Here is a 26,781-nt window from a genome sequence, read left to right as displayed (position 1 = left end):
TGAATCAGGAAACTATGTCCAGTGAAATGTGCACACCCAATACACCAGTTACACCCTTGGTGTTTAAAATTATTAATGAACAGATTAACCAAATTTGAGGACGTACCTAACAATGGGATTTTCTTTTAAAAGATGTTTACATTTACTGTAAATATTCTTATTGAGATTAAAAACCAAAACATCGATATCATCAATGTTATTGAATATATATAAAATAACAGATAGGTTTATTATTTCACATTGCCAGTCTAAAACATTTTTGTTGAATACAAATGTAAGGGGGGGGGGGGGGGGGGGAGGGGGCACTCTGGTGTTTCACAGCTCCACAAGCCACTTTGTCGGGGCTGAGCGACCAAATAAAACAATTCTATGAAGGATGCAAAACAAAAAGACTATATAAGATTGTTTTAAGATGAAGTAAAATCAGATGCCGGTCTAAACAGAGAATACTATCAGGTAAAAAAAGTAAAGAAAAAGAAAAACCTGGCTATAAAAACATGAAATCCACAAATTTAACTTTTAAACCTACAACTGAAGAAAGGCAAAATAATTCCTACCTGGAGTTATGAAAGAACCCATAGAAACATTATATAAACATTTTCACACTGAATGCAAAGGGGCTTTAACCGTGCATTACTGGGCAAAAGAATGGACAAGAGTGAGAAAAGTAATGGAACTGTGAGATAGCAGACTAAAATGGAAAGAAACACTGAAGGGGGGGGGAGAAGAGAAAATAATTTCATAAAGAGAACAAAAGAAATTGCGAATCTAAATTCAATTATGTGATCACAGTAATCTATTAAATGCACTGAAGGATACAATTCACATATCATTGGGACCAAAGATTAATTAAAGACACTGCAGCCATCTAGTACATCACACAATCAATTCCTTCATTTTAAACGCTTTCTACAAAATCAAACAGAAAAGATGTATAAACAATGTGAATTCCTCCAAATGGAACAATGAGTACCTACTGTGATCCCACAACATGAACAAATAAGTATGTAAACCCAGCTCGCCTCAAATATATATATTTAAGCAGCAAAGCTTAGGGGACTAGAATCGTGACCAAAAGACATTTGCCCTCAATATTCTTTGACAAACCGTTCAAGATGAATGTAGGTGAACTTTCGGAATAGTGAAGCCCGTGATAAGGTCATCTGAGAAAATAAATTTAAGATAGAAATGACAGCCATCCTGTCATTCACCTAAGAATTATATTCACAGCAGGAAGATACATAGCTTACTAGGCCAGCAGACCGCACAAAGAAGACGCAGACACTGGTGTGTTTGAGGGCAGTGTATATAGCCAATGTCCTCATTTGAAATGCACGCTAAAGAGAGTCGACGTAGATCCAAATGTCCTATAGGACAAAGCCAGAAATATGCGTGGTTGGTGAAGTTAATGTCTAAAACAAGGAAATAAATCTGTCTTGGCACCGTGTTTCTTCAGATGTGTTTGTCACATATTAATATTGCTAGGCAAATAAGGATTTTACTTTGTTTGCCTGCAGTATTTGCATAGGTATTTTCCTATTATTGACTACATCTTGCTTCTATGGATCTTTCAACCAGTCTCAAACACCGGGTTTTAAAATGTTTGCCAGGAGGAAAAACTGAATGCATCACCTGACTAAAGAGTTTTTTTGTATTAAGCAAATTGTAAGGCAATATTTTATCTCACAAATAATTACAATAGTGAAATGATATACCGGCGACACTTATGTAGATTGAGAAAAATTGTTTATTTACCACCAGCCCGGTCAACACCAGTATCCAAATGCCAAGAATCTAGAATGCTAATCATACATCAACGTTCTATTGAAATTCCATGGAGCGTTGTCAAATTCACTTAAAGCCACATCACAACATGCCCCTTCAGTACAGAAACTCTAATATAAATATTTCAAAACATTTGAAACTGCTGTATCACCTTACGAAAAGAAAAAGAAAATACAGAACATATAAAAAATACTAAGAGACATCATTCAAGGTCTCAATTGCTTAAAGATAGGGGTGGGTGGGATTTGATTCCGCTGAATCACATTAAAATTCTGCAGAATTCCACCAAGGGTGGAGTGGGCATCTGCTGCTATTTTCTTAGCACAAAATGCACCCTTGCTTCCAAAAAATGGATGCAAGGATGCATTTTGTGCTAACAAAATAGTTCAGCCAAATGACACCTGGTTCCCTTACATACGTCAAAGTACATAAACAGGGCCGCCATGTGACTGCTGTCATAAGTGCCAGTGTTGGCAATTAAGTGGCGGGCCGAGCACCAGAAACCACTGGTTCAAATTAAACACCGCTGCAGTGCATACCCCTTACCACCATTACATACTCTGCATTATTTCCTGAGGAGTATGTAAGGGCGCCGAGGGGTGTGCATTGCAGTGGTTGTTTGTTTCTAAACAGGGGTGCAAGAGGGAGCAATCCCTCTATGTTTAAAAGTCACTGCAGATTAAACTATATTCTGTAGTGGTTTTAAACACTGAGGGACTGCTCCTCTTCCAGCAGTCTTACAAACAATAATTACTGCAGATTAAAAGTAGTAATTCTAAATTACCAAATTCCACCGATTCCTCCACTTGAATTAATTATTCAGCCCAGGATGACTTAAAAGTCACATCATGAATAGTACACACCTATCTTGTATTAGGAGAGAAACTGTATAGAAAGGAATGAGTAACAAAAACCAAAAGAGACACGTGAAAATCTCGAATGGGGAAATTTTCCTGCGATAAATCTCAAAGCGTATTGTTCTCAAGGGCAACACAACACCTTAGTGATGCTTCAAAAGACCTGACCTCTCTCCACACCTACCCATACACATAGACTCCCTAAAAAAACAATCTGAAACAAAATAGAGTAAGCTGTGTAGTTTACAAGATAATTTTTAAAGAGTTAAAAAGTATTTAAAAAAAAATAAAAAAAAATGTTTTACCTGTAGCTCAAAATAACTGGGAATGCACTTTGACACAGCTGCCTATTTTGTTTTGCTCCAAATTAAACACACTAAGTTCCATCTTCTACTTCCATTCGTTTTCTCATCCTGATCGCTCCCAAAAGATCAATCTAAAAAATTAACCTTTAAGAAGGAAAGCAAAGTGAAGTTATATTGATCTCACAATTTCATATGCTGGATCACAGAGTAATCTCCTACGTTAAACAGATCTAGTTAGCAGAGCTAGGGTAAACTGACCTTACAGGCTCATACAAGAGCTATGTAATATGAAAAACATATTCACAAAAGGTAATATACGTAGATAACCCTGACAAGAACCTATAAAAATAGATCATGAAAGGGCTCTCTAGCAGATGTTAAATAACCACCACAGACAGAAGTGTCTCTCAGATTGGGGCATTAAGCTGCAGCGTCCACAGTAAGGGCCTCGGCAGCAGAACAAATTATCCCTCCATTATCAGTTGCATACATCTGGTAAATGGACTAATTGTGTTCCAAAATACCAGTTTGCAATTGTCAATAATTAAACTAGTTAGGCCCTGGACAAAACAAGAGCTCATTTCTGAAATATACCTGATTTTTTTTTTTATGTATATATTTGAAATGTAGACTTTTTCCTAGTAATTTCAGGCTGTGAGCTAAATTACTTACAGTCTAAGCAGTGGTTAGACACAGTTGTGGTGCACCCCCCACTACTAGAGACATTAATCTACCACACTGTAACTTAGGAATGGTAAATAAACAATGGCAAAACAATAGGTCTTTCCTTGCGAACCAATTTATGACAGTCAGTGCTGTTTGCTGATGCTATGCAGCCTTGTCATTTCATAGACACGTCTGTGTCAGCATGTTGTTTTTTAATTAACACACGTGTATCTGTGTGTGAGCATTGTTTTGGGTTTGTGACTGTTCCTCAGTCCCAGATGCAACCAGCAAACTGGAAACAGGCTTATTTATAAAGCTATTGCTTTTATTCCATCAGACCTGGATGACAGAGGTGCAAGTTACAGATAGTTCACTAAATTGCAGTTTTGTTTTCTAACGTTAGTTCGTATGTCATTCAAAACACCTAACTTTAAATTGCATTTTCTCCCTAGGTTTCTTCACTGACTAGATATATAAAAGGACGAGTTCATGGGTAGAGTAGAATAAAAGACTGGGATGTGCGAGGAGAGCAAGGGCAGGACACGAAGGAGAGAGCAACACAGAGCGGTGGGAAGCATAGAAGAGAGACCGAGAGCAACGTGGGGTGGATATTTGGTAGTGGAAGCAGCACATCGGGGATACAGCTGGAAAACACATGCACTCTCACTGAGTGTTTAACCAAAAAGAAAAAAGTAGTTCCCTAAACGTGAGCAGTGGAAAGCTACAAATTAGTCAGTCAAGAGGTTATTTAAGACTACCCTGTAAGGAAGGGAGAAATACAAGAAGAGGAAGGTAAACCACTGAATAAAAAGGAGCAAAAGAGAGAGTGCCAATAAAGCCAACCAATAGTAAGCGATGCGCAGACTGCACAACAAATGTAAATTCTTAGTAATCCCTCAATCGTTTTTCTCAGACTGCTTATGTCGTCTGCTTTACCATGAAGTAGCCGTTTTTACGTTTGTAGGACGACTAAATTTCCCTGCACTGCCCTCACAATGAAAATATAATTTTGCAGCTATAATTGTTTACATTTCCGCCATTTTCAATAGAACAATCATTCAAAGGTTCAGACGGGCTACTTGTTCTCAAAACTGTAAACTTCACGATTCCATATTTATTTATTTATAATTAGGACCACATTACGGGAGTACGGATTGACAAATTTCTATTGTAGAAACGAGTGAGGTCGTGGCCTGTGAAATATGTTAAAATGGGACTTCTGCAACACACAACAGAACGGTCCGTGAATACTGGAGATGTATGTAAAGGTTAAGCATGTAAGGGGGGGGGGGGGGGGTGCGTCAATTGGATTCTGATTATTGCTGTATTAAACTGGTGTCAGAAGGCCCATTTCTTTCCTGGCACAAGGGCCCATGCCACAAAGACTGCACTACTGGGCGGCAGTCTTCCGTAACACACTGCCTCCAGCTGCCTGCCCTGTCAATTCCAGGCACCCGCCACTATTCCCGTTGCTGGAGTGTCTTAGCCTGCACTATTTGTGATGTGCAAACGAATTTCCTGGTTCTGTGCACAGTCCTTCTAGCCCATGACAACTGTTGGTGAGCGCGGTTTCAGGGGCCAGGTACATTAAGTGTACATGTGGCAGCGATTAAAGCCTTTGCAGCTTCGCGTTTTTGAGAATTCTGTGATCCTCAATTGGTTTACTTCAACTTTGCGCAAAATACAACCCCCCCCCGCACCTTTTTAAAAGTGAACGTGCAATTCGTGCTATGTGGTTTGAAGCGGGCTCCGGTGTCTCTCGCTGCTGCCTTGTAGAAAGAAGACATTACAGCATGTCTCGAACAGTGGGTGACCCCATCATCCACGTACCGAGAACATATTCAAGTTTGCCACGTGAAACGTTCAGTAAACATTTGTGCCCCACACCGCACTCATATCCTTTTGTAAGCAACACCTTTGTTCTATTAAAGTTGTTATTTACTTTGTGTACTGGCCACAAAAGAGAATGACGAGAGGAGAGGGGAAGAACTAGAGAGGGTGGGAAATAGAGTGCGCGAGGTGTTGGCGTTACAAAAGAGCACTCGTTACTATTACTGAACATAATTCTCTTACTCGAACGAGGAATGATTGCCCTGACTTTTGCGAAAACTACAACCTAGAGGCTTGCGCGTGGAATACTGAAGCCAATCTTAGCCCTTCAACATATCTTCCTAGGACATATACCCGGCATGAATACAAATGCTTTTCACCCGCAATGGGTAACACCTTTGACCTACATGGCTTGTTTCACCCATAACAGAAGGGAAAATCTCTCGCACATTGTTTTATCATTTCTTACCTTTGTTCATTTTTCACGTACCACCACCAAGTGCCGTGAAAGGCCACAGAGCGCTAAGAAAATAAAACTAAATCACAAAAGACACGTTTGTCCCAATGTCGTACGAGTTTTGTCACTTTTCATTAGGGACTGTTTTGCTCGTCAGGGAGCACGAGGCAGTGTACTTCTCTGAGGGTCGTAGTCTGTCTTTTGTTTCTATGATAAGTGCTTCCGGGACCCGTGGTGGGTCATGCTGGGGATAACTGAGCACAGTCCACTTTAGACAATATGCGCTTCAAAGGAGTCTACAACGGCGTAGCCCACGGTCCTCTTTAAATTAGCTTAATTGGATATATTTCTCGCCTGTAGCATTAAAACTGCTACCACACTACCAGAAAAGCATGTAGGCCAGAGCAGCTGAAAACCTACAGAAACCTTTCAGGAACGCGCTTCAGAAACTAGCCCACGCTTGCGAAATGTGGCGCTAGACAGAAATTTCACACGTGGGGCAGGAATTTTTCAGAATAGCACGTATTTTAAATAGTTAAGCAGGAAGCTAACGCCAAAATGACAAAAAAAGTGTTGCGCGTTGAATAATCTCAGAAATCCTGCTACAACATACAAAACCCTCTACAAACTAGCAGTTCAAACAAGGAAAACGTCGTTGTGGTCTGGCCTGAAATCTTTGAGTTAAATATATTATCAGTCATTTTGACATCTCTTCCTGCCTGGCCATTCTTTAAAATGAGATGTAATGCAGGTTGGAACTAGGACCTTCGGCCAGGCAAACATCCGAGGAGCAATAAATGACCATTTTACTTACATAGTGCATACCAAATGTCAGCAATCCAAAACCCACTCCATTTTGCACGTAATGCATATCGCACAGTACTTCCCACTGGCATGTTCGCCGTGAAGCAAAGGAACACTCGAGGATTTTCATTTCGATTCAATGTATTATGCATCACTCCATTTAGTCAGCATTTGCCCTGTGCGCTGTAGCGGCCGTAACACGTCACACAGCAATTATCTATGTCAAAACTCATCAGAATCGTAAGCGTCTAAATAAATCATTTGGTTAATAAATTCACAGAAATACAGCTTCACAGGATGTTCAGATTTTTAAGGCCTCACTTGGCACCGCAGCTGTATGCCGATCTATTGTTACCAATTTTATAAACTACATATAGTGTGCTCTCTGACGCCACACACTGGAGTATTACTCTCCCAACCCCTGCTTTGTGTACCCATTTATGCCTCCAATGGAATTGCTTGGATTACAAAGAAAGAGTTTCATTTTAAGCTCAAACGTATACTGAATAATGACATTAAATTCTTATATATTAACTGTATACAGCAATTTTTTTTAAGTTTTGCTTTTTAAACTGTTGCAGACTTTTTTGCATATTGAGTTAGGACTCAAAATGCATGCCGGACCTGTTGGGCTGCCGAGGTTTTTCCCCCAGTGGAGTGTTTTTCTGTTACCCATCAAGATGTGTGATATCAGGAAGGAGATTATACTGTTACCAACAAAGATACTCCATAGAGCATGATTGCGTTCAGCTATCACCTTAGTTAGTATGTGTTTCCTCATTAGGTGAAATATGTTATTTTCAATTGTATGGTCCACACATGACATGAGTGTAGCCTTATAGCATTGTCAGCTTTCTCAGATTTAGGACAAACAGCACAATCTTAAAATTTCTCACAGACCCCAGTCGGAATCACCTACTCTGTGATGTGAAGGTTAAACACAGTGTTCAAAAGCATGTCCATCGCAGTTCGACATGCTATAAATCTGAGTGTTTGTTACTCATTGAGGAGGGACTGTGATTTGCGTATACATCACCTCCAACAAAGCAACACCAATCACCACCTTTAAAACATCTGTACCATGGAAGATTTCACTTTCAATATTGACCTGCCCTGAAAGAATAAGGTTTCCTTCCAAAGTTAAAATGCTTCACCATATATCACCTTCAAGAATAGGGATTCATCCAGGCACATCTAGATGTTAAAGCTCATTGCGGATCTAAGAAGTTCTACAAAGATCTGTTTTTGAATTTGTCCTTGCTCAAGAAAAGAAATAGGCACAGGAGCAACTTCAACTTAGGGGATACACCTACAGGGCCTAGGCCGCTTAATGTGCAGAAAGTATAGTACTAGAGATCCCTCTCCCCCAAGAAGTGGCTACACCAGGTACAGAGCCAGACCAGTGGCAGGTAACACTGTTCTTCTAATGGACTCTGTAGCTGGGCTTACTTTCTTAATCTTATAAAAAGAAACCTGTTGACGTTCATAGACACAAAAGAGGAATGGAAGAGAAGAGGAGCGACCTTGAGATAACTGTTGTTTAGAACAGTGAAAATGAAATGAAGTGCCAGGGCACAAGGTGCCAAAAGTACGTGGGAGGTTACTGTGACTATGTTAGGCAGTGTGCAAATAAACACCTGGACACAGACCAAATGCTTAAGGTTCAGATGAAAGACCGAACTGGCTCATTCATATAAGACCCTTCCTCAGCCCTCAACCAACAGCTTGACTTAGCTGTTACAACAAAATACAGTGAAGATCTGTTTCCAGTACCTGCAAACCATCTCACAATTTGGGGGTGGAAGAAGTGAGCATGACGCCCCCTCTCCCAGGCTCGTCACAAACCCTCTGCATGGACATCTTTTGCAGCCTAAACAACCAATGATCCTTCTCTGCTCAGTATAGTTAGGTAACCATGTACTCAACTGACTTGATGGTCCTCTGATCTAGATGAAAAGGAGGTGTCCATGATACATCTATGAGAAAAAGTGTGTCCAAATATACAGCTGTCTGCTCTTGATAGATCTCAACTATACCTCCAGGTGACTTTGCTGCTAGTGCTATTTTGAGACACAGTAAATGTGCTCCACACTGATTTTAGATCCACACAATAACTGAGAATATGATTTTGCTATATGCTGTAATTTTGTTTCACTCTGCAACTCTGCTACCACCATTCATATTGCATGACCTCCAACAACTTTGATTCTCGAACCACAAACTGGGCTCAGTAATCAGTCAATCTATCTTCCCTAAAGTATTCACCCATTACATCATGACGGTCCCACTCATTCTATTCACCTGGATTCCTTCTCTAACATTCGGACTTCCACAGTCTCTCCCAGCCACACATCATCATGCAACCACACGGTCTAATAACCCCATTCTCTTCTTGCAGCCCGAACACCAAACTGCTCATCAGCCACCTCCTCTACCCACCTAGTTACTTATCTCTTAGGAACACTGGTTCAGTTTGCATAAGACATCCCTGAATATTTTGATTTCCAACATCCCACTACTTTTCAAAGTTACCACAAAAACCCAGATTGAAGACAAAGACTGTCACATTTGTACTCTTTTTGCTAACCATGCTTCCTCCTCATACCCTAAAGCAAGATATCAAGGCTGAGGTGAAAGTATTCTGAACACTGACTCTGTCCAGACACCCACCGCTATCATCTTCTTTTAAATAACTTTAACAATAAACATCCAATTCAACAGTCACGTTCTGACCCTCTACCATCTTCCAAGTGCCAGCAGAGATTCCTTCTTTGAAAACCTTAACAGCTGCCTTCAATTAAATGCAACCAACGGTCCCTTCCTCACTGTAGGAAATGTTAACTTAGTCCTTATAACGCTGACTTCAGAATACCCTGTTCTCATAGATCCTCTCTGACCAATCACTGCTTCATAAACAACCCCCGCATATCACCAGGGAAAACCCTAACTCGGATTTTTCACATAAGGCAAAACCTTTCACTCACCAATTACACTCAGATCATTCCACCATTAATCTATCTATCTATCACAATCTGCAGCAATTTCCTACTACACCCTTCTCTGAAAGAAAGCACCCTAGTGACTATCAACAAGCACACTTAGATCAAGTCCACCATGACTTCACACCATTACAACATAATATATCACTCTAAAAATGTAACTAGACCCTGTAACATGCTTTCATCTCTCACTATCTTATGGCCACATGCTCCTCAAAAGCCTCCTGACAACTATGGGTTACATACATCACACACAAACACACACATTCCCCCTACCTCCCCTCTGGAACCCTGATTTTCACACTCCTTCATAAATGGCACAATAATAAATCTAAATTAAGTTTACATATGCATATTGTAATTGTATTTATATACGGCTTACTACCCCCCAACGAGGCGCCAAAAGCACTTTTCGGCGAGTAGCAAGCTGCTCTGAAACCAAAAAGGATTAGTGGTGGATTAGAATAGGGAAATACGAGTACCGTATTAGTATAGAGAGTTATGAGTTAATTTCAGCAGAGGACGTGTGAGTCAGTTAGCTGATTTGCATAGAATAATGGAGGGGTAGAGGAGGAAAGAATCCAGAAGTGTTAATTGGGAGATTATAGTAGTAAGATGAGGTTTGGGATGAGTGAAGGAGAGGTGGAGGATAGAAGAGTCTGTAGAAAGGGATTAGGGAGATCATAGTAGTTAAATGGGGTTTGGGATGAGTCAAAGGGGAGATAAATGAGGGAGAATTTAGTAGGGTTGTTTGGGAGATCATAGTTGTAAACTGAGGTTTGGGGTGAGCCAGGAGGGGTAGGAGGAGGGAAGAGTTATTTTGGATCATAGTAGTAGAATGGCTTTGAGTTGAGTCAGAGTGGAGATAGAGGATAGATTGTAGAATTATAGTAGTAAATATATAGATACATGATTACATAATTAAGGGACTAAATGTGTAAGGAACATAATATATTGAGATATAAAGTTGTATCATATAAACACAGGCTTTAAAGAGTTATAGTATTTTAAGTCAATTTATGTGTGTACTCATAACATTATTTTATCTTTCTTCAATATTTCGCTAATACTTGTAGATAGTTAAGATAATATTTACCTACTGTGACAGATAAAACAAAAACGGAGACTCATAAGCATCTAATCAAGCAACTTATATAGAAACTATGCGATGACCAATGAACATGTCAAGTGTAGAATAATACACATATATACACACACACAGAGAAACATATATATACACACACATACAAATATATATTTAACTGAAGTAATATATACATTTGTTAAACAGGCCTAAAGAGTGTATATATATATATATTTTAAGATAAAATAATTATACATATTTGTACAAAGAAATACACACAGATTTACACATAATCAAATTATAACATGTTTATATACACAGGGGTACACAGTCCATTGGTGTTTGAGTTTGGTGGTTATGTAGGAAAGAGCCAACTCTTGAGCTCTGAACATAAAATGGTGATCAGTGGATCTTATATTTGGATATGTGGATACATGGTTTGGCCACCTGAACAGAGAAAGAATTACCCCTATTAACTTTTTCTTGTATGTTGGTGTTTTGAGGCTGGGAGCCAATCTTGATCGGATGTTTCTTTGTTGCACGTATTTGGTGATTTTATTCCTGATGAAAAGCGGTCCTGTTCTATGTATTGCTTTGTGGATGATACAAAGCATCTTGAATGTGGTATAATCAAGATTTGAAACACAATTACAGCTGTAAATAACCTAGAATTTCTGTCTTATTTTACTAACATCATCAACCCTTCAGCTACATCCACAATGACTGTCATGCTCCATCAACAATCTCCTTACTTCATTTTAAACAACTAGCCCTCTATCTGTTATCTGCAGTACACTTATATTAAAAAATCATCACAATCAGACAAAACGTTGCCACACCGCCAACCTTCCACTTACATATGTAGAATTCACCAACAGCACTGCCCTTTACTAACCGATTCTGCCTTTTCATCTAACACAGAGCTTATCCCAGTACTCAAATGTGCAAACTTTTCTTGCGCTCTACTTGACCTGCTGCTCTTCAAACCACCAAATGTCTTACTCCAACATTCCTTAGCTTATTAGCTCTCCTTAGCTTCTTATTCAACCACTCACTTTTATTGCGCACCTATGCCAATTGCTTTAAAACTCCAGAGGTTCTATCCTTATTAACAGAAAAACAAGGAAAGCCCCCAGATCCCCATCTAACAATTGTCAGTACCTCAGCTTCCTTCTTCACAAAGTAGAATACCTCATCTTAAATCACAGAATTATTATATGGTCAATGCAAGGGGGAAGTAATCCTAGACTTCCACGGTAAGCTGTCTATGTGATAATTACGTAAAACAATTATTGCTACATTAATGTACTTTATTTCTTTTAGCTTTCTCAAAGAAATGCAACAGCATATATTGCACATTTTCTTTATAAGGTATCTGTGATAGTAGGTGCTCCTATATTGAAACACAGTGAAAAGTGAATATTGTGAATAAAAGTGATGGTGTTATATACAATATGTACAGAAAGTGGTTAAGAACAATATGGACTTCTAACGGCTCCGTCAATCCAGGAAGCCCTGAAGTCACAAAGTATTTTTACAATTTATAATCCACATTCAATCTCATGTCGACGCTTCGACCCCATTACAAGACGTAAATCAATAGAGGGTCATCATCAGGACTGGGGATATTTCTTTCGGTAGCACCTAGAGATACCAGTAATTAGTTATGGTCTTCTGGTCAGTGTCTTGTACATTATCAATTATTATTAAAGATGCAGGTGAAGCCCTGATAAATTCTGTATTTCCAAATTGTGGCATCCTTCTTAAGTTCATGTGAGTTGGCGTCGCGTAACTAGTTAGCATGGAGGAGTCTCGTTCGTTATTGCCCTGGTCAAAAGGGTTAGAGGGTTTTGCCTCATTGCTTTGAACTACTCATCTTAAATCACAGCACTGTGTATCTCAAATCTAACAATATGCTCGACCCCTTCCAATCAGTCTTACTAGCTCTCTGTCGAAATCAACCAAGCAACAAACACGTAGCTACATTTCATCTCCTCGCACCATATCTTTCATTCGTCCTCATACTTCTTGATATATTGCAGCTTTTTTCACTGGCAACCATGCCTTATTTTTCATCCTAAGTCCTCTTGCATTACTGGCTCAGTGCTCAACTGTTTTTTCTCCCTCCTTTCAGACTGGTTGTTTTCTTTTGTGTCTCAATTCTTCAGGTCATCTTGCCATGCAAAACCTGTTAGGAGTTTCCAAAGGGTCTGTCCAGAATCAATTTTTCTCCCTCCACATCTCTTCCCTTAGAGACATCCTCTTCTGGGTTTTCTTACCACTTATGTGACGAGGTAAGCCAAACCTTCTGTTTTGAAACTCTCACACCTTCTATTCACAATTGGATGGCCATATGCTCTCTCATACACTACTCCTGGTTCTTTAGTTCCCCATCTCCCTCCTTGGCCAACTCTATTCCATTTTGTATCTACTTTTTCTCTAGACATTCAAATGTATTGCCATGTCAGAAGAAACCGGAGAGTTTTCGTTTTAGCCCCTACAAGGAGTATTCCATCAGCACCACAGCAACAAGCTATCAAATTCTAAATATGTGCAAAATCTGTCTTGATATACCTGTCTGTGGAGCCAAAACATGGATTAACTCATTTGTTATCAGTAAGCTGGAGTAGGGTAAATGACTGTTTAGAGGGCTTCCTTGGTTGTCTTAGTTCCCCTAGGCAAACACAAACTTTATAGTTGGAATGCAGTGCAATTTCAGAAGAAACACCTATACTTCACACTATTGTTAACCAACTGATTCCCTTTCTACTTAGAAAAGGCCATTCAAAAACTCCTAATGCTGCCCGTCAAGGCTGTTTATGTAACATCGCACTGCTTCCTTTCTGAATTGTTATCACAACCGATCGTCCAATGCACATTATGACCAGCCAATCAGCACATCCTAACTGCACCAAAACCATGGAGGCCAACCAGTCCCACAAAGTAACCAAACAATGTAAATGGCAATTTGGTATAAGCAGCTCTGATAGTTTGTATATTCCTTCAGATGTGTTATGTTCTTGCTCTCAAACAACTGCGTGAGAATGCAACTCCAATCAATTAATCTACTGTACTCATGATTCTTCAAATGATGACAACACCATCCATGGCTTAAACACCACAGCACAAATCTGTGCGGAATGAATAGCCTGTGTTGGGCCAGAAAAGTCCCTCAGATAGTGACGGAGTGTGCCCCTCCCTTATGTGAACCAACTGTAACGATTTCTGGATCACGGATGCTAATATTTGAAGTCATTAGTGAACATGAATCATGCATGTACACCATGACATAAACCAATCACATGGATTATTATCTTTTTGGAGTGGGAGGGGCACCCAAAGCACTACCCAGATTTTGGTGTAAAGGTTACTGCCTTGCCAGAAGTTAACCAGCACAAATGTGGCGGTGGCAGCATATCATGAGTTGTAGGGCTCACTCATTTAAAGTTCCACTGATGTGGCTTAACTCACCCTTGACCTACAATGAAATGGTGTGCAGTGTGTGTGGGTTACATACACTTTTCTGGGAAAATAGTATTTGTTTAAAAGTGTTTTTTTCAGCTACCCGTGCCTGTTTTACTGTAGACGCTCTGTGTTTCAGGCATCTTGACCTTTTAAAGTGGACTGTGTAAATTTCCTTTCCAGTTTGTGGCACAAGATTTCATAACCCCACCCCTTTTCTAAGTAACAAGGCTACATTCATCTTGCAGAGTGTGTTTAGGAGACTGCTTAATCTGTTTCTGTGATTTAAATTGTGTTTAGAAACTGTCTGCTTCCCCTGTTTTTTGCCGTAAAAAAGCCACATTTCAGAGTGCGCGACAAGCAGTGTTTCAGTGTTTGTTTTAAACAATCTCTCTCTTACCTGGAAAGTAGACTCTGCTATCTTGGAAGTGTGGATTCAGCCTGTCTGTATCCAAGGAAAATTTTGAATAGAGCAGTAGCTGCCTCCTCCCTGCCCACAGGGTCTGGACTTCCGTTAACTTGCCCCTTATAGAAGTTCCTATTGGTTGTTGCATATGTTTTTGTGATAGGTTTTTGGGGGGCTGGTCTTTCCATTGGTTTAAGGACTAGGGCTGGGGCTGTGATTGGTTGTTAGGGCTGAGATTCTGATTAGTTGCTGGTTCTAGGGCTAGTGTTGTGATTGGTTGGCACGATTAGGGAGATGATTGGTGATTAGGGCTGGGTCTCCCATTAGTTGTTAGAATTGGGGTTACAAATCTGATTAGTTAGGGTTGGGACTAGGTTTCTACTAGCTAGTAGGGCTATTTAAGCCTAGGACTCAGGGCGTCTCAGCCCGGGCATTGTGGCTAAGGGCAGAGAGGACAAGGCTGGTTGCCTGTTTGGGCCTGCTTGGGAGTAGTGCCCGAAATGCTGCCCAATTCTCAATTAACTAGAAATGATTTCACTCCCTACACATCCATCCAAATGCAAACACATTATCTGCAAAGACATCCAACTCATGCATCACAAACTTACCGCACACAGATTGCAATGTCCCATCATCCTGTTATACAACACATATACACATATCCATCACAACTGCAACAGACAAACACCTGCATTCTCACAACAAACACTACTCTGTCCACTCCCACTAACACAACCTGCTATCACTCACACAACACAAAACCACACTATAAATTTCTTTCAGCCTTCCAGATACACACTCCCTGTTCATACAAACCAACAACACTATCCGCTCCACATAGACCACCTTTCATCATAACAATGCTCAAACCCAGCCTTCCAACACACCATCTACAAACACCCTTCCCCTCTCTTCACCAATTACACACAACCATACAATCCCCACACTCCACCACATATAGTACCTCTTCCAGTCATCACAACTAACACAAACTCCCCTGACACACCTCCATCCTCATACATTTATCTCCAAAGCACATCAACAACCCCTGTAACACTCTAATTCCACTCACCAGCACTAACTCACATACAGATCCCTCCCCGAAAACAACTACATCAATATCCCCTCTCACTATTCCACAAAAACAATACAGACCACACACACATCAGCACATCAAATAAACACAAACTTTCATTAAACTTATCGTCACACCCACTCCCACTGACAGGATTACACAAAGAATACAAGTCACATCCTATCTTTACCCCTACATTCTCACCCTTCACAAACACCTACCACAAGCACCCCAACCCAGCAACTTTCATTCACCAGCCTCTCCTCCATTGCACAATTTAGAGCCTTACATCATGATCCACATGATCCTCCACCACCTCTAACCCGTACTCCATCCACACTAAACAGACGCAAACAAAATAAACAACATGCCACTCTTAACAAACTCGCATCCCCTTGTCTATTACATAATAAGACTACCCTACAAAAAAAAGTACTCTCTTCATGTCTCTCTCAGCCATCAAATCCACCACCCACACACACAGACAGACCCAACAAAATGCCTCCTTAACCTGCTGGAAGAGGAACACTATATTGAAAAAAAAGACTATTGTGAGCCTTACACAGTTATCACAACTAACACACCTGCTTCAAGCTCAAATTATAATGCTTACCCTTCTCCTAAACAAAACAACACTGCCACTAACACACCTTGTCTAAACTTCAGCTCATAAATGCTTGATCACTCTAAAAAAACAAACACCACATCTACGACCTGCTCACAGACACAACCTGGCTTACTATTCATAACAGAATCATGGTTGGGAGATGACATGGCCCCAGTGTTGCACGAAGCTCTTCCTCCGGGCTGTCAAACCATCACACAAAAGCATATAGGCAAGAGAGGAGGTGGACTAGCTATTACAGGTGAACAGGCAATAAAGCTCAGTAAAACAGACAACATTTCCATACAAGGTTGTGAAGCCCTCCTCACCAGATGCTACCCTACTCCAACTTCCTCCTGTAACCTTCTACTCCTTTACAGACCTCCACCTAACAACTGCTAGGCTTGCATGTACGCGTATAACCAATTAGTCGTTCGAATACAAGGCAGAAAGCCAGAAAGAATCACTTGCATACATCCCACGTAACACTCACCCACGTGCAGGACGTCAGAAAATTCTCCACCCATCAGCAAATCGTCACCGTCTACTGATTCTATATTTACACCCCCCACACAAAAAGTCTTAATGAGGTACATAATGCGTTCCACAATTCTTTTCCATTGTCAACAAGCATCCTCTCCGGACATTCAATTCAAAGTCTATATTCCTGATAAATTACATTAATTTGTCAGTAATCTTTTAGCTTTTGCCTAACGTTCCGAAATATAGTTTTGTTAAGACTATGAAGTGCGCAGAACAATTTAATTTTTGTTTACACTCTACAAAAATTGAAACTGCACTTTGAAAAAATAATTAAACCCTCCTGTCATGGCAATCGGGGCTCGGTTTACTGCCCCTTGTAAACATGGGCCATTTTGCAAAGAGCCACGAAGCCCCATACTGCAGGCAGTTCTGAACAGTAAACAGAGCTCAGCTCCAAGTGGACTATGTTTGATGGGAATAGATGATTTAAACAAACACCCATGGCTGGGACAGCAACGTCGGAAGTGAGCTAGCTTCAAACCAAAATACTTGCTCACACAAGCCACACATTCCACACTGGAAAGCAGCGGGGGCCGCCGTGTACCCTCCCACACGCTGCAGGGCTGCAGACAGTTGGTAAACATTAGGAGTTAACGGGGGGCGTTCCAGAAAGTACTTCCAGATAAATATGCACATAATGCAACTGTTTGAACTGTAGCCCATGATGAAGTTGTCAGGAGCATTTAATACAGCAAAGAGGCTGAGCTATAAATCACAGGGCGTTAAAGTACATCAGTTGTCACTTAGAAAACCAGTGTGGACTCAAGCTATCGAGGCAAGTCTGCTGGAGAACGTAGTGTGTGAGGAGGAAAGTCCTGGTATTTACTAAGCCTCTGGGCCGGTACTTTCCCATCTGGCGGTGTCTTTTCATTCATGAGTACAGCCTTTCCCTCGCCTGCAGCCACAAGTAGAGAAGGGAGAGCCGCCGCCTGTCTATTCACTTGCCAGGGTGCCTTACACCCTTCGGGCCCCGGGGACATGGCACGTATTGAGAACTCACACAGACCCGCCCGGCTGCGCCCCCATGTCGCACAGAGGAGGGGGTGATAACAATGCTGGGTCTGTTTCATGGCCAGGTACCCAATGGGCCAGGAGAACATAAACTTATTATGGCCCTTTACGCAGAGCAGTGCAAATTCTGCACGCAAGCAAGGTAAATTAATCTTCCAAGGTTCTCCGAAGGCTTGGCACATTTGAAATAACAACAAAACCAGCGTGCTTTATGTAGCACTCGCTAACAGTACCGAGGCTTCACGGCGCTGTACCACCATGAACTATAAAAACTGCATGGCACGAGTTTATCTTGTGGGGGAGCTGGGGGCTTTGAGAAAGACCGAGTCAGGTTGTCATGGAAGCAAACAAGGGGCGGACACAGGCTTACAGCCAGCTGCAGCACGCGCACGAAGCTACCGAGCTGTCTTAAGTGCGCTAAAGCTACTTCTGCTTTACACCTAGTTGTTACCCTCGTGAAAAGTACTCTGCTCACATGCACTCACTAATATTAAAACTGCAGTTAGCGACATGCACTCATTTGCTAACACTTAGGAAGAAGACTCAAGGGAGAAATTATAACCCATGATGAATATCTGGACAAGCAATGTTCAATAAGCAACATTTAAAATAATAAAACAATGATGGATGTTTGGTCCCCATTTCCTGCTGGAATCCAGGATGGAACTCATGCACGTTAGCACGTATACTAATGTGGAAAAACACACAAGCCCACAAACAGATCCAGGCAGGCAACAACCCGTGAAGAGATGCACGAGCCAGCAGTCTGTGCGGGGAATGCCCAGAAGCAGCAGTGATACCAACCTTGCAGCTGTGCAGACAGGGACTCCTGGTGCTGCTGGTACTTGGCAGCCACCGCCTCCGCCTTCTTCAGCTGGTTTCGAAAGTCGTCGTATAGCATGGCCCCGTAGATGAAGCCCATCGCCACGGTGAGCAGCAGCAGGACCTGGAAGACCCTGCGCTGCCTGCGGGAGCAGAACCCGTTCCCCATCGTCTCTCTCATAAGGCTGGCCGCGGGCGGCTGCACGGCTCAGACGAGCTCTGCCCCTGGCCGCCCCGGGGTCATGGCACGGCCAGCGAGAGCTGCAACTGTTGCTATCCCGAGACGGACCGTCGGTGTCCGGGAAGTTCAGCACCGAGCCTCAGACCAGAAGGCTTCCGACCTCTAGATGCATGCTCCTCCAGGGCCGCCTCCCGGCTCAGCAGCGCCGCCCCGCGGCCACAGTGTACACAAAGACCGGAGGCATGTCCCGCGGGCGCCTCCCAGTCGCGCCAGGCCCGTCCTGCAGATACCTTCCCCGGTTCTCACTTACGTGTCACCTCCAATGGTTGCGGTCCTGGAGGAAGTGCCCCCCCGGCCGGCGCCGGTTGGGCCGGCTCCAGGGAGAGTCCCGCCCTCCCGGGGCAAAGGCTGTCTGACATTGGATCCTGGCGCTGCCCGTCAGCGCCCGATCAGCCGGCGCTTAGCTCAGGCTTTGGAGTTGCTCCGAGCGGATGTCTATCCTGGAAAACGTGGAGTTGGGAGACCACCGCTTCCAGCGGCATGTGTGATACGAAGTAGCGGTTGATTTGTTTGTTTATTTAATTGTATAGCGCAGGAATTACCCTATGGCGCTAGAGCGCTTTACAGTAGACTTGGGTAGTTACAGAGGGTTAAAAAATGATCAAATATAGTTACTAAAAGCCAAGAATTACAAAACGGTACATCATTCCTATTGCACATCTATATGGTTTGTACAAGGACTTCAGACGGGAGCACCTCGGAGATACAGCGCGGGAATTGTGGTTCACAGAGCAGCGCACTACCCTCAACCGGAAAGATCCTAATAATCTGTAGAGGAGCTCGAGATGCCGCCTGAGCGTGTCCTGAGCATCTGCACGTCTTTCATCTGAAAGATGCAGTATGTCTTCACTTAGCAATTTTGCAATATTTATAACTTCAATTATCACTTTCCATTAGCAAATTAGTACCTGGAGACAGTACTTGCACTTTTATGTATCTATTTTATGCACTGTAAATAGCATTGCTACCACTTGCTTGTGTGGGTGAGTACCTAATCTAGGTGGAGGCGGAGTTCTAGCACCTACTTATAACCGACTTAATGAGCAAGTTATTTACCTTCAGTATCAAATTATCTGGCAGAGGCATATCCTAGTTGCAGATTCCTTACCTTAGAATTCCCCCCCCGCATCAGACCCGATCCATAGATTTTTCTTCGAGCAGTACCATTGTGCGCCATCAGATGGCTTTGTTTGACTCCGCGTCCATCGTTGCCATTGTGCTCGCCGTGATGACTTTGTGATCGTCTATAGGCGCTATCCCAGCACATTGACATGGGTTTCTTTTCACAACTTTCCACACCAGAAGAGCCATGAAGAACAATGAGATTGGTGCACCAAAACTAGGGCCGTGAAAGGGAGTCCCTGTCCCTAGAAGTCAGTTTACAGAGCGGGGACGATCAGTGGTTCGGAATCTGCAACTAGAATATGTCGTTACCGAAGGTAAGTAACTTGTTCATCTGATAGAGACTTCTAGTTGCAGATTCCTTACCTTAGAATAGGTATCCAGACGATACCATTCCAGAGGTGGGTCTGAGAACCAAGGTCAAACTACGAAGTCCTGCAGGACCGAATGGCCAAAATAGCCACTCCTGCTGACTTCACTGTTTGGTGAATGTGTGCAGCGATGCCCACGTTGCTGCCTGGCAGATGCCCAGGATTGGAACTCCGCATTCTAACGCAGTGGTTACAGCTGTAGCTCTGGTGGAGTGAGCATGCAAACCCTCAAGCGATTATTCCTTAGCCAAAGTGTAGCACAGTTTGATGCAAACAACAACTGATCTTAAGATGGTTCTCTTCTGCACCGCCCATCCTTTCTTCGCACTCACATAACCCACAAAGAGTTGATCATCCACCCGGAAGTCTTTGGTACGATTGAGGTAGACAGCCAACACTCTTTTTGGATCCAGGCAGTGGAGTCTCTCCTCACGAGAAGGACGTGGGACAGATTAAAAGTAGGCAGGATGATGGATTGGCTTACATGAAAGGGTGTGACCACTTCAAGTAAAAAAGAGGCCCTAGTACAAAGCACCACTTGGTAGGATGGACAGAGATGAAGGGTGGCTTTGAAGAAAGGGCTTGTAGCTCACTCACTGCCCGTGCAGTGGTGATGGCCACAAGGAAGGCTGTTTTTAATGCGTAGAGGACAATTATGAAGAGGCTCAAAAGGAGCACACATAAGGAAAAGTAAGTACCAGGTTCAGATCCCACTGGGGCATAATGAACAGGGTAGGTGGGAACATGTGAGTAAGACCTTTAAGGAATTGCGCCTCTATGGGAGATTTAAAAGAAGGATTGATCAAGAAGTCTGAGGAAAGCAGAGATTGCAGACAGATAGCCTTTAAGGGTGCCCAAAGCAGGGCCCTGCTGGGCAAGAGGGAAAATAAACAAGAGGTCCTCAGCAGAAGTGCAGAAAGGGGATCAACGGTTTTGTTGGTAAACCATGCCATAAATATATGCCACCAACAGGCGAAGACCGTTTTGGTGGAGGAACGCCTGGCTGCCAAGATACCATCACAGACTTTGGGCAGAAGGTCAAAAGCTGTCAACTGCCGCCGCTCAATCTCCACGCAAGAAGACGGAGACTGGGCAGGTTTGGGTGGAGAACCCTCCCCTGCTGCTACGACAGAAGATCCTTCCAAAGAGGCAGTCTGAGTGGAGGATTGATGACGATGCACAGAAGCTCGGGACACCATACTTTCCATGGCCAGTGTAGAGCCACAAAAATTACTTAGCCCTGGTCGTTCTTGATCATCCTGAGAACTCTGGGCAAAAGTGGTATTGGTGGAAAGGCATACAGGAGGCCTGAGTTACACTTGAGATGAAAAGCGTTGCCGGGCGAGTGACGCCTTGGAAACTCCAACTTTCAAAACAGCTGACATTGCGCGTTCTTCGCATGTGTGAACAGGTTTAACCAAGGCTCTCCCCACTGCTGAAAGAGACCTTGCACCACCTCTGGGCGAAAATGCCATTCGTGACCCACTGTGCATTGATGGCTGAGTTTGTCTGCTCTGACGTTTAGAGAGCCCACCAGATGTTGAACCACCAAGGATATGCCCTGATTTTCCACCCATGTTCAGAGACACAGGGCCTCTTGACAAACGGTCAATGACTTCACCACGTCTTGTATGTTGCAGTACCATATGGCGGTGGTTTTGTTCGTGAACACCTGCACCACCTTCCCTTGGAGCGAGGGAAGGAATATTTTAAGGGCAAACCAGATCGTATTGAGCTCCAGAAGGTTGGGGTGAAGCCCGTAATCTGCCGGAAAAAAGATGCCTCTAACCTCCACCTCTCCCATGTGGCTGCACAATCCCAGGAGTGAAGCCTCTGTCACCAGTGTCTGATCTAGTTGGGGAAGGGAGAGTGATGTGTCTATGAGCCAATCTCAGTTTTTTAACCACCTCTGCAGATCTTTCGCAGTTGCCTCGGAGATCTGGACCATGTTGTAGAGATTCCCATAATGCTGCGCCCACTGGAACTTGAGTTACCACTGCAATGCCCACATATGCCATCTGGCATACGTGACTAGCAGGATGCCGGAGGCCATGAGGCCCATCAGCCTCAAAGTCATTCTCACCGTAACCCAGGATAGAGTCTGAAACATTGGTATTGTAGCCTGAATGTCGTGGACTCGCCTCTCGGGAGGATAAGCACGAACCTCAAGTAACATTTGTGGGCAGGCAGGACAGGGATATGGAAATAGGCATCCTGCAGGTCCAACACTACCATCCAGTCTCCAGGGTTCAGGGCAGAAAGGACCTGAGCAAGACTGACCATTTTGAACTTCTTCTTCCTGAGGAAGAGATTGAGGGCCCGGAGGTCTAGGATAGGATAAAGGCCCTTGTCCTTTTTGGGCACCAGAAAGTAGCAGGAATAACAATCACAACCTACTTCTGGCACAGAGACCCTCTCTATGGTTCCCTTGGCCAAGAGAGCTGTAACCTCCTTGCGTAGAAGTACCAAGTGATCCTCCGCCATCCGATCGTAAGATGGTGGCAAGGCAAGAGGGGCAGTCTTGAAGGGGAGGTAGTAGCCCCTCCGGATGATTTGCAAAACCCACCTGTCCATCGTGATGGATTCCCAGTGGGGCAGGTGATGGCGAAACCTGCCACCAACTGGTCTGTGACTGAGCGATGGACTTGGAAGGTTTGGAGGCTGCAGTGGGCAGGGAGGTGGTACTATGCAGACTGCTGGCTTCCTGATCCACAGGGACATTGGATCCCATGTTCTCGGCCATGCAGAGGCTGGGCTGCATGCATGGCACGGTGTCTGGAGGGAAATGGACCCAGTTGGGTGCCCCTTCCATAGCCAGAAAAGGGGTGAAAAGCGTAATGAGGGGGGCAAGAAGCAGCTGCAAGGCCAAGGGACCAAGCCAAATCCCGGGACTCCTTAAAGAGCTCAAGCGCTGTCTGCTTTGTCTCCGAAGAGATGGGTGCCATTGAAGGGCATGTCCATAAGCGATTGTTGGACACCCCCCGAAAAACCAGACGTCCTCAACCAAGTGTGGCACCAAAGGGCCACGGTTTATGCAACCGATCTGCCAAGTGAGTCGGTGGTGTACAGTCCACATTGAATCATGCACTTGGCTGCGTCTCTCCCATCACCAACAGCTTGCGAGAGAATGGCCTGGGCCTCCTTCGGGACCTGTGGCAGCACCTGTGTGACCGTATGCCATAAATGGGTATAGTGGCCCTAAAGGCATGCAGTATTCATGGACTGCAATGCCAGACTGGCGGAAGAGAACATTTTCTTCCCAAGTTGGTCCAGTCTTTTTGATTCCCTGTCTCGGGGTGCAGAAGGGAATGCGCCAGAAGAGGAAGAAGCCTGAATGACTATGCTCTCAGGTGTGGGGTGTTGGGTCAGGAACTTAGGGTCATAAGGCGCAGGCCTATGGCTTCGGGCAATTGTTCTGTTGACAGGTGTCTCTGTGCTGGGTTTAGACCATGTCCCCAGCAGGACATCATTGAGGGCCTCATTGAAGGGCACTACAGGTTTTGATGTGGAAGGCCCGGGCTGAAGCACCTCATTCAGGAGGTTAGTTCTGACTGCAAATGAAGGCAACTTGAGGACCAGGACCTCGCCCCCCCTTCGCAACACCATTGAGTATGAGGCTCCCTGCTCCTTAGCCACATTAGGGGGAGAAAGCATGCCAGAGTCAGGGAAGGCATCCAATCCACTAGCTTAACCCGATTCCTGAGCCCAGTCCATGTAAGGGTGTTCAAGCTGGTATTCTAGAGGGTCCAGCGACCTCTCCATACTTTCACCATACCCATACCCATAAGTATAAGGGTCAGGATCCAATCTAGGGAATGATGTCCCTGTCGAAGTCAGAATCAGCGTTGAGTGGCGGCGTTCCGCCTCCTGGTCTGAGTTGGGAATAAGTTGGGATCACTATAAATTATGGGCCCAACCCACATCAGAAGCATCAACTTCTACACCGGGGAAGGTCACAATGGCACAATCAGCATCGGGTCGGATCCAGAAACGGATCCTGGGTTGCCCTCCGGAGCAGAGGCCAAAGCCGCTGGCTTGGAACCGGACGGGGCCACCTCTGACCCTACTGGGTGTCACTAGAGGGTCGGTCTGCCCAAATATGAGGTGCATGGCCTCATATAACTACCTGAGTTCGGAAGGGGTGGCCCCGGCTCCCAGAAACTTGGGGGGGGCACGGAGCTGACTCAGAAGCAGGCTCCATGGATGGAGGCCTAGAAATACGATGCTCCTCCTACATTGCATTGGCCAAAAGACAGGGTGAAGTCAAAGAATGCATGTTCTTTTTCAACTTCTTCTTTTTTGTGACCAGAGGACTTGGAGTGTGATGAGGACGAGTGGTGATGGCTCCACAAACGGTCTCATGACCTTCCTCTCTAGTGAGACCGGGAGCAATGCAGAGCCAACCACCGGGCCGCCATGAGCTTTAGTGACCGCTCCCTCATAGCCTTTAGGTTCACGGCCTAGCAGTCGCAGCACGACTTCAGGGCATGGTCCCGCTCCAGACACCACACGCACACAAGGTGCGGATCCATCACCAACATAATGCAGTGACAGGAGTCACACAGCTTGAATCCGGTCTTGTGGGAAGACATCTTGACGCACCAAGAAGTCAAAAAGAGTTGAAAAGTCGGTCAAAAAGTGACTGAGGGAAGCTCGTCTACGGATTTGCATGTAGGCTGGTGCAGAAAGAAAAGAACTGACGTCGGCATACCAGGGTGGCTCTTGTATACGGCCACAATGTCAACAACAAACGCAGAGTTGGCCGACCCTACCTGACGGCGCACAAGGATACTGCTTGAATAAAAATCTCTGAATCCAGTCTGACTCCTGGGGGGAATTCTAAGGTAAGGAATCTGCAACTAGAAGTCTCTATCAGATGTTTCTAACTATATCTCCCCAAAACAATAATTTTTTAAAAGGTGTGTGTGAGAGTGGGATCGTGGGCATTCTCACAAATATCATGTGTCAAAGGCATACAATTAAATATTCATAAAAAAAACTCCACAAAGATTAGGTGTGATCTCTCACTTGCAAGGTTTTTTTTATATGGGAACTGCATATTTTGTCTTTTTGTGAATGAGAGACAGTGTTCTTTCAAATATGCCACAGGCAACATATAATACCACATTAATGAATTCTCAAACTGTAATTCTACTTTTTGTGTGTCTATGATCAAATGCCCCTATAACAAGATGTGCATATGTTCTACAGTCAGACCTGTGAAAGAAAGATGGGATGACCAGTTGAGAGCTTTCAGAATAAAAGTTTTACCTATCAACAGCACCAAGAAAGAAGGAAAAGGAAGAGCTAGAGAAGAATTATTGAGAGAAAAAGAAAGTTTCTGGATTTATAAATAGGGACTATACAAACATGGGTTCAACTTGGTCAATGAACTGCATACATTCCTAAGCAAGGAAGCAGCCAGAAAATTAAAATATCCCCCACCTTGAATCTAATCTCTTATGGTACCAAGCAAGTGAAGCAAGTCATTGCAATCCTCCTCAGAAGAGCTTGCTTGCCTCCTTTATCCAAGAATGTCGATAACCCTGTTCTTGAGGGTTGATAAGGCAGAGTGCACCTTTGGCTCTTCTCTACACTGGTTAAGTGAGGATTGATACAGGTGTACTGTGATCCAGTTGTTTTAAAGACACCTTCTTTACAATGTATCACCTGGGACATCTAGTCTAGTGTTTTGTATAAACTTAGTCTTGTGAAGTGAAAACAGTTGAACACGTTTAGTATTGTTTTGACCTGTAACCACAGCATTATATTCAATGTCATGACTTACAATATACATTTGCCAATTTTTAAACAAATATTGTTCAGTAGAAAGCTTCTAAGTGTTGTGTTGAGCTTTAAATGTTTTGTACTTTGGTCCAGCATGACCATCATGCAGTAGAAATGATAGATGAGTTCTGTACTGTTAGAGTTCTGATAATGTTACCACAGATGCTTTTGAGCCTCTGAGAGAGATGGAGCTGGGAAGGAGGATCAGGCTATATCCATCTTAAATACACTTTGCACTTGGAACCAAAGCTGTGAATGTATTTACTCAACACTAAGTTAAATTAAACAGTTACTTTGAGAGCTAATGTTCCTTTAAGGTCATACGAAATTCGTCCAATGGCACTTGACTAACAGAAAGCATATATCAATCTTTCATCCTTGTAAAGTTTGAATACTAGAGCGAAGACTATGATTATTCTTTCGTGTGTATTCACAGTATGGTACTGCAACCATAAAACATTACCCCAAAACACAAACTCCAGTGGCTCATATAATGTAGGCACACCACCATAGAGTTTAATTTAGGAAAGAGACAGTCTGTGATCCTGTA

At 43.4% G+C, this 26,781-nt stretch overlaps 1 protein-coding gene across 2 annotated transcripts in view; it reads right to left on the bottom strand.

The window, feature by feature from the left end:
• GOLIM4 (golgi integral membrane protein 4) overlaps nucleotides 1-19,242 on the bottom strand; it is a 228,212-nt gene extending 208,970 nt beyond the window's left edge. The window contains exon 1 of one of the 2 annotated variants that reach the window (XM_069213211.1): nucleotides 18,693-19,242. In XM_069213211.1, coding sequence (XP_069069312.1) covers nucleotides 18,693-18,891 — 199 coding nt within the window. In that variant the 5' untranslated portion in view covers nucleotides 18,892-19,242. The remainder of the gene's footprint in view (nucleotides 1-18,692) is intronic. The other variant, XM_069213210.1, reaches the window with a different exon arrangement.
• Nucleotides 19,243-26,781: the final 7,539 nt, after the last annotated feature.

This window comes from Pleurodeles waltl, chromosome 11, assembly GCF_031143425.1.
Source record: "Pleurodeles waltl isolate 20211129_DDA chromosome 11, aPleWal1.hap1.20221129, whole genome shotgun sequence".
Lineage (NCBI taxonomy): Eukaryota > Metazoa > Chordata > Amphibia > Caudata > Salamandridae > Pleurodeles > Pleurodeles waltl.
The sequence above is the reverse complement of the archived record's forward strand: the minus strand, read 5'-3'. Positions and strand labels throughout refer to the sequence as shown.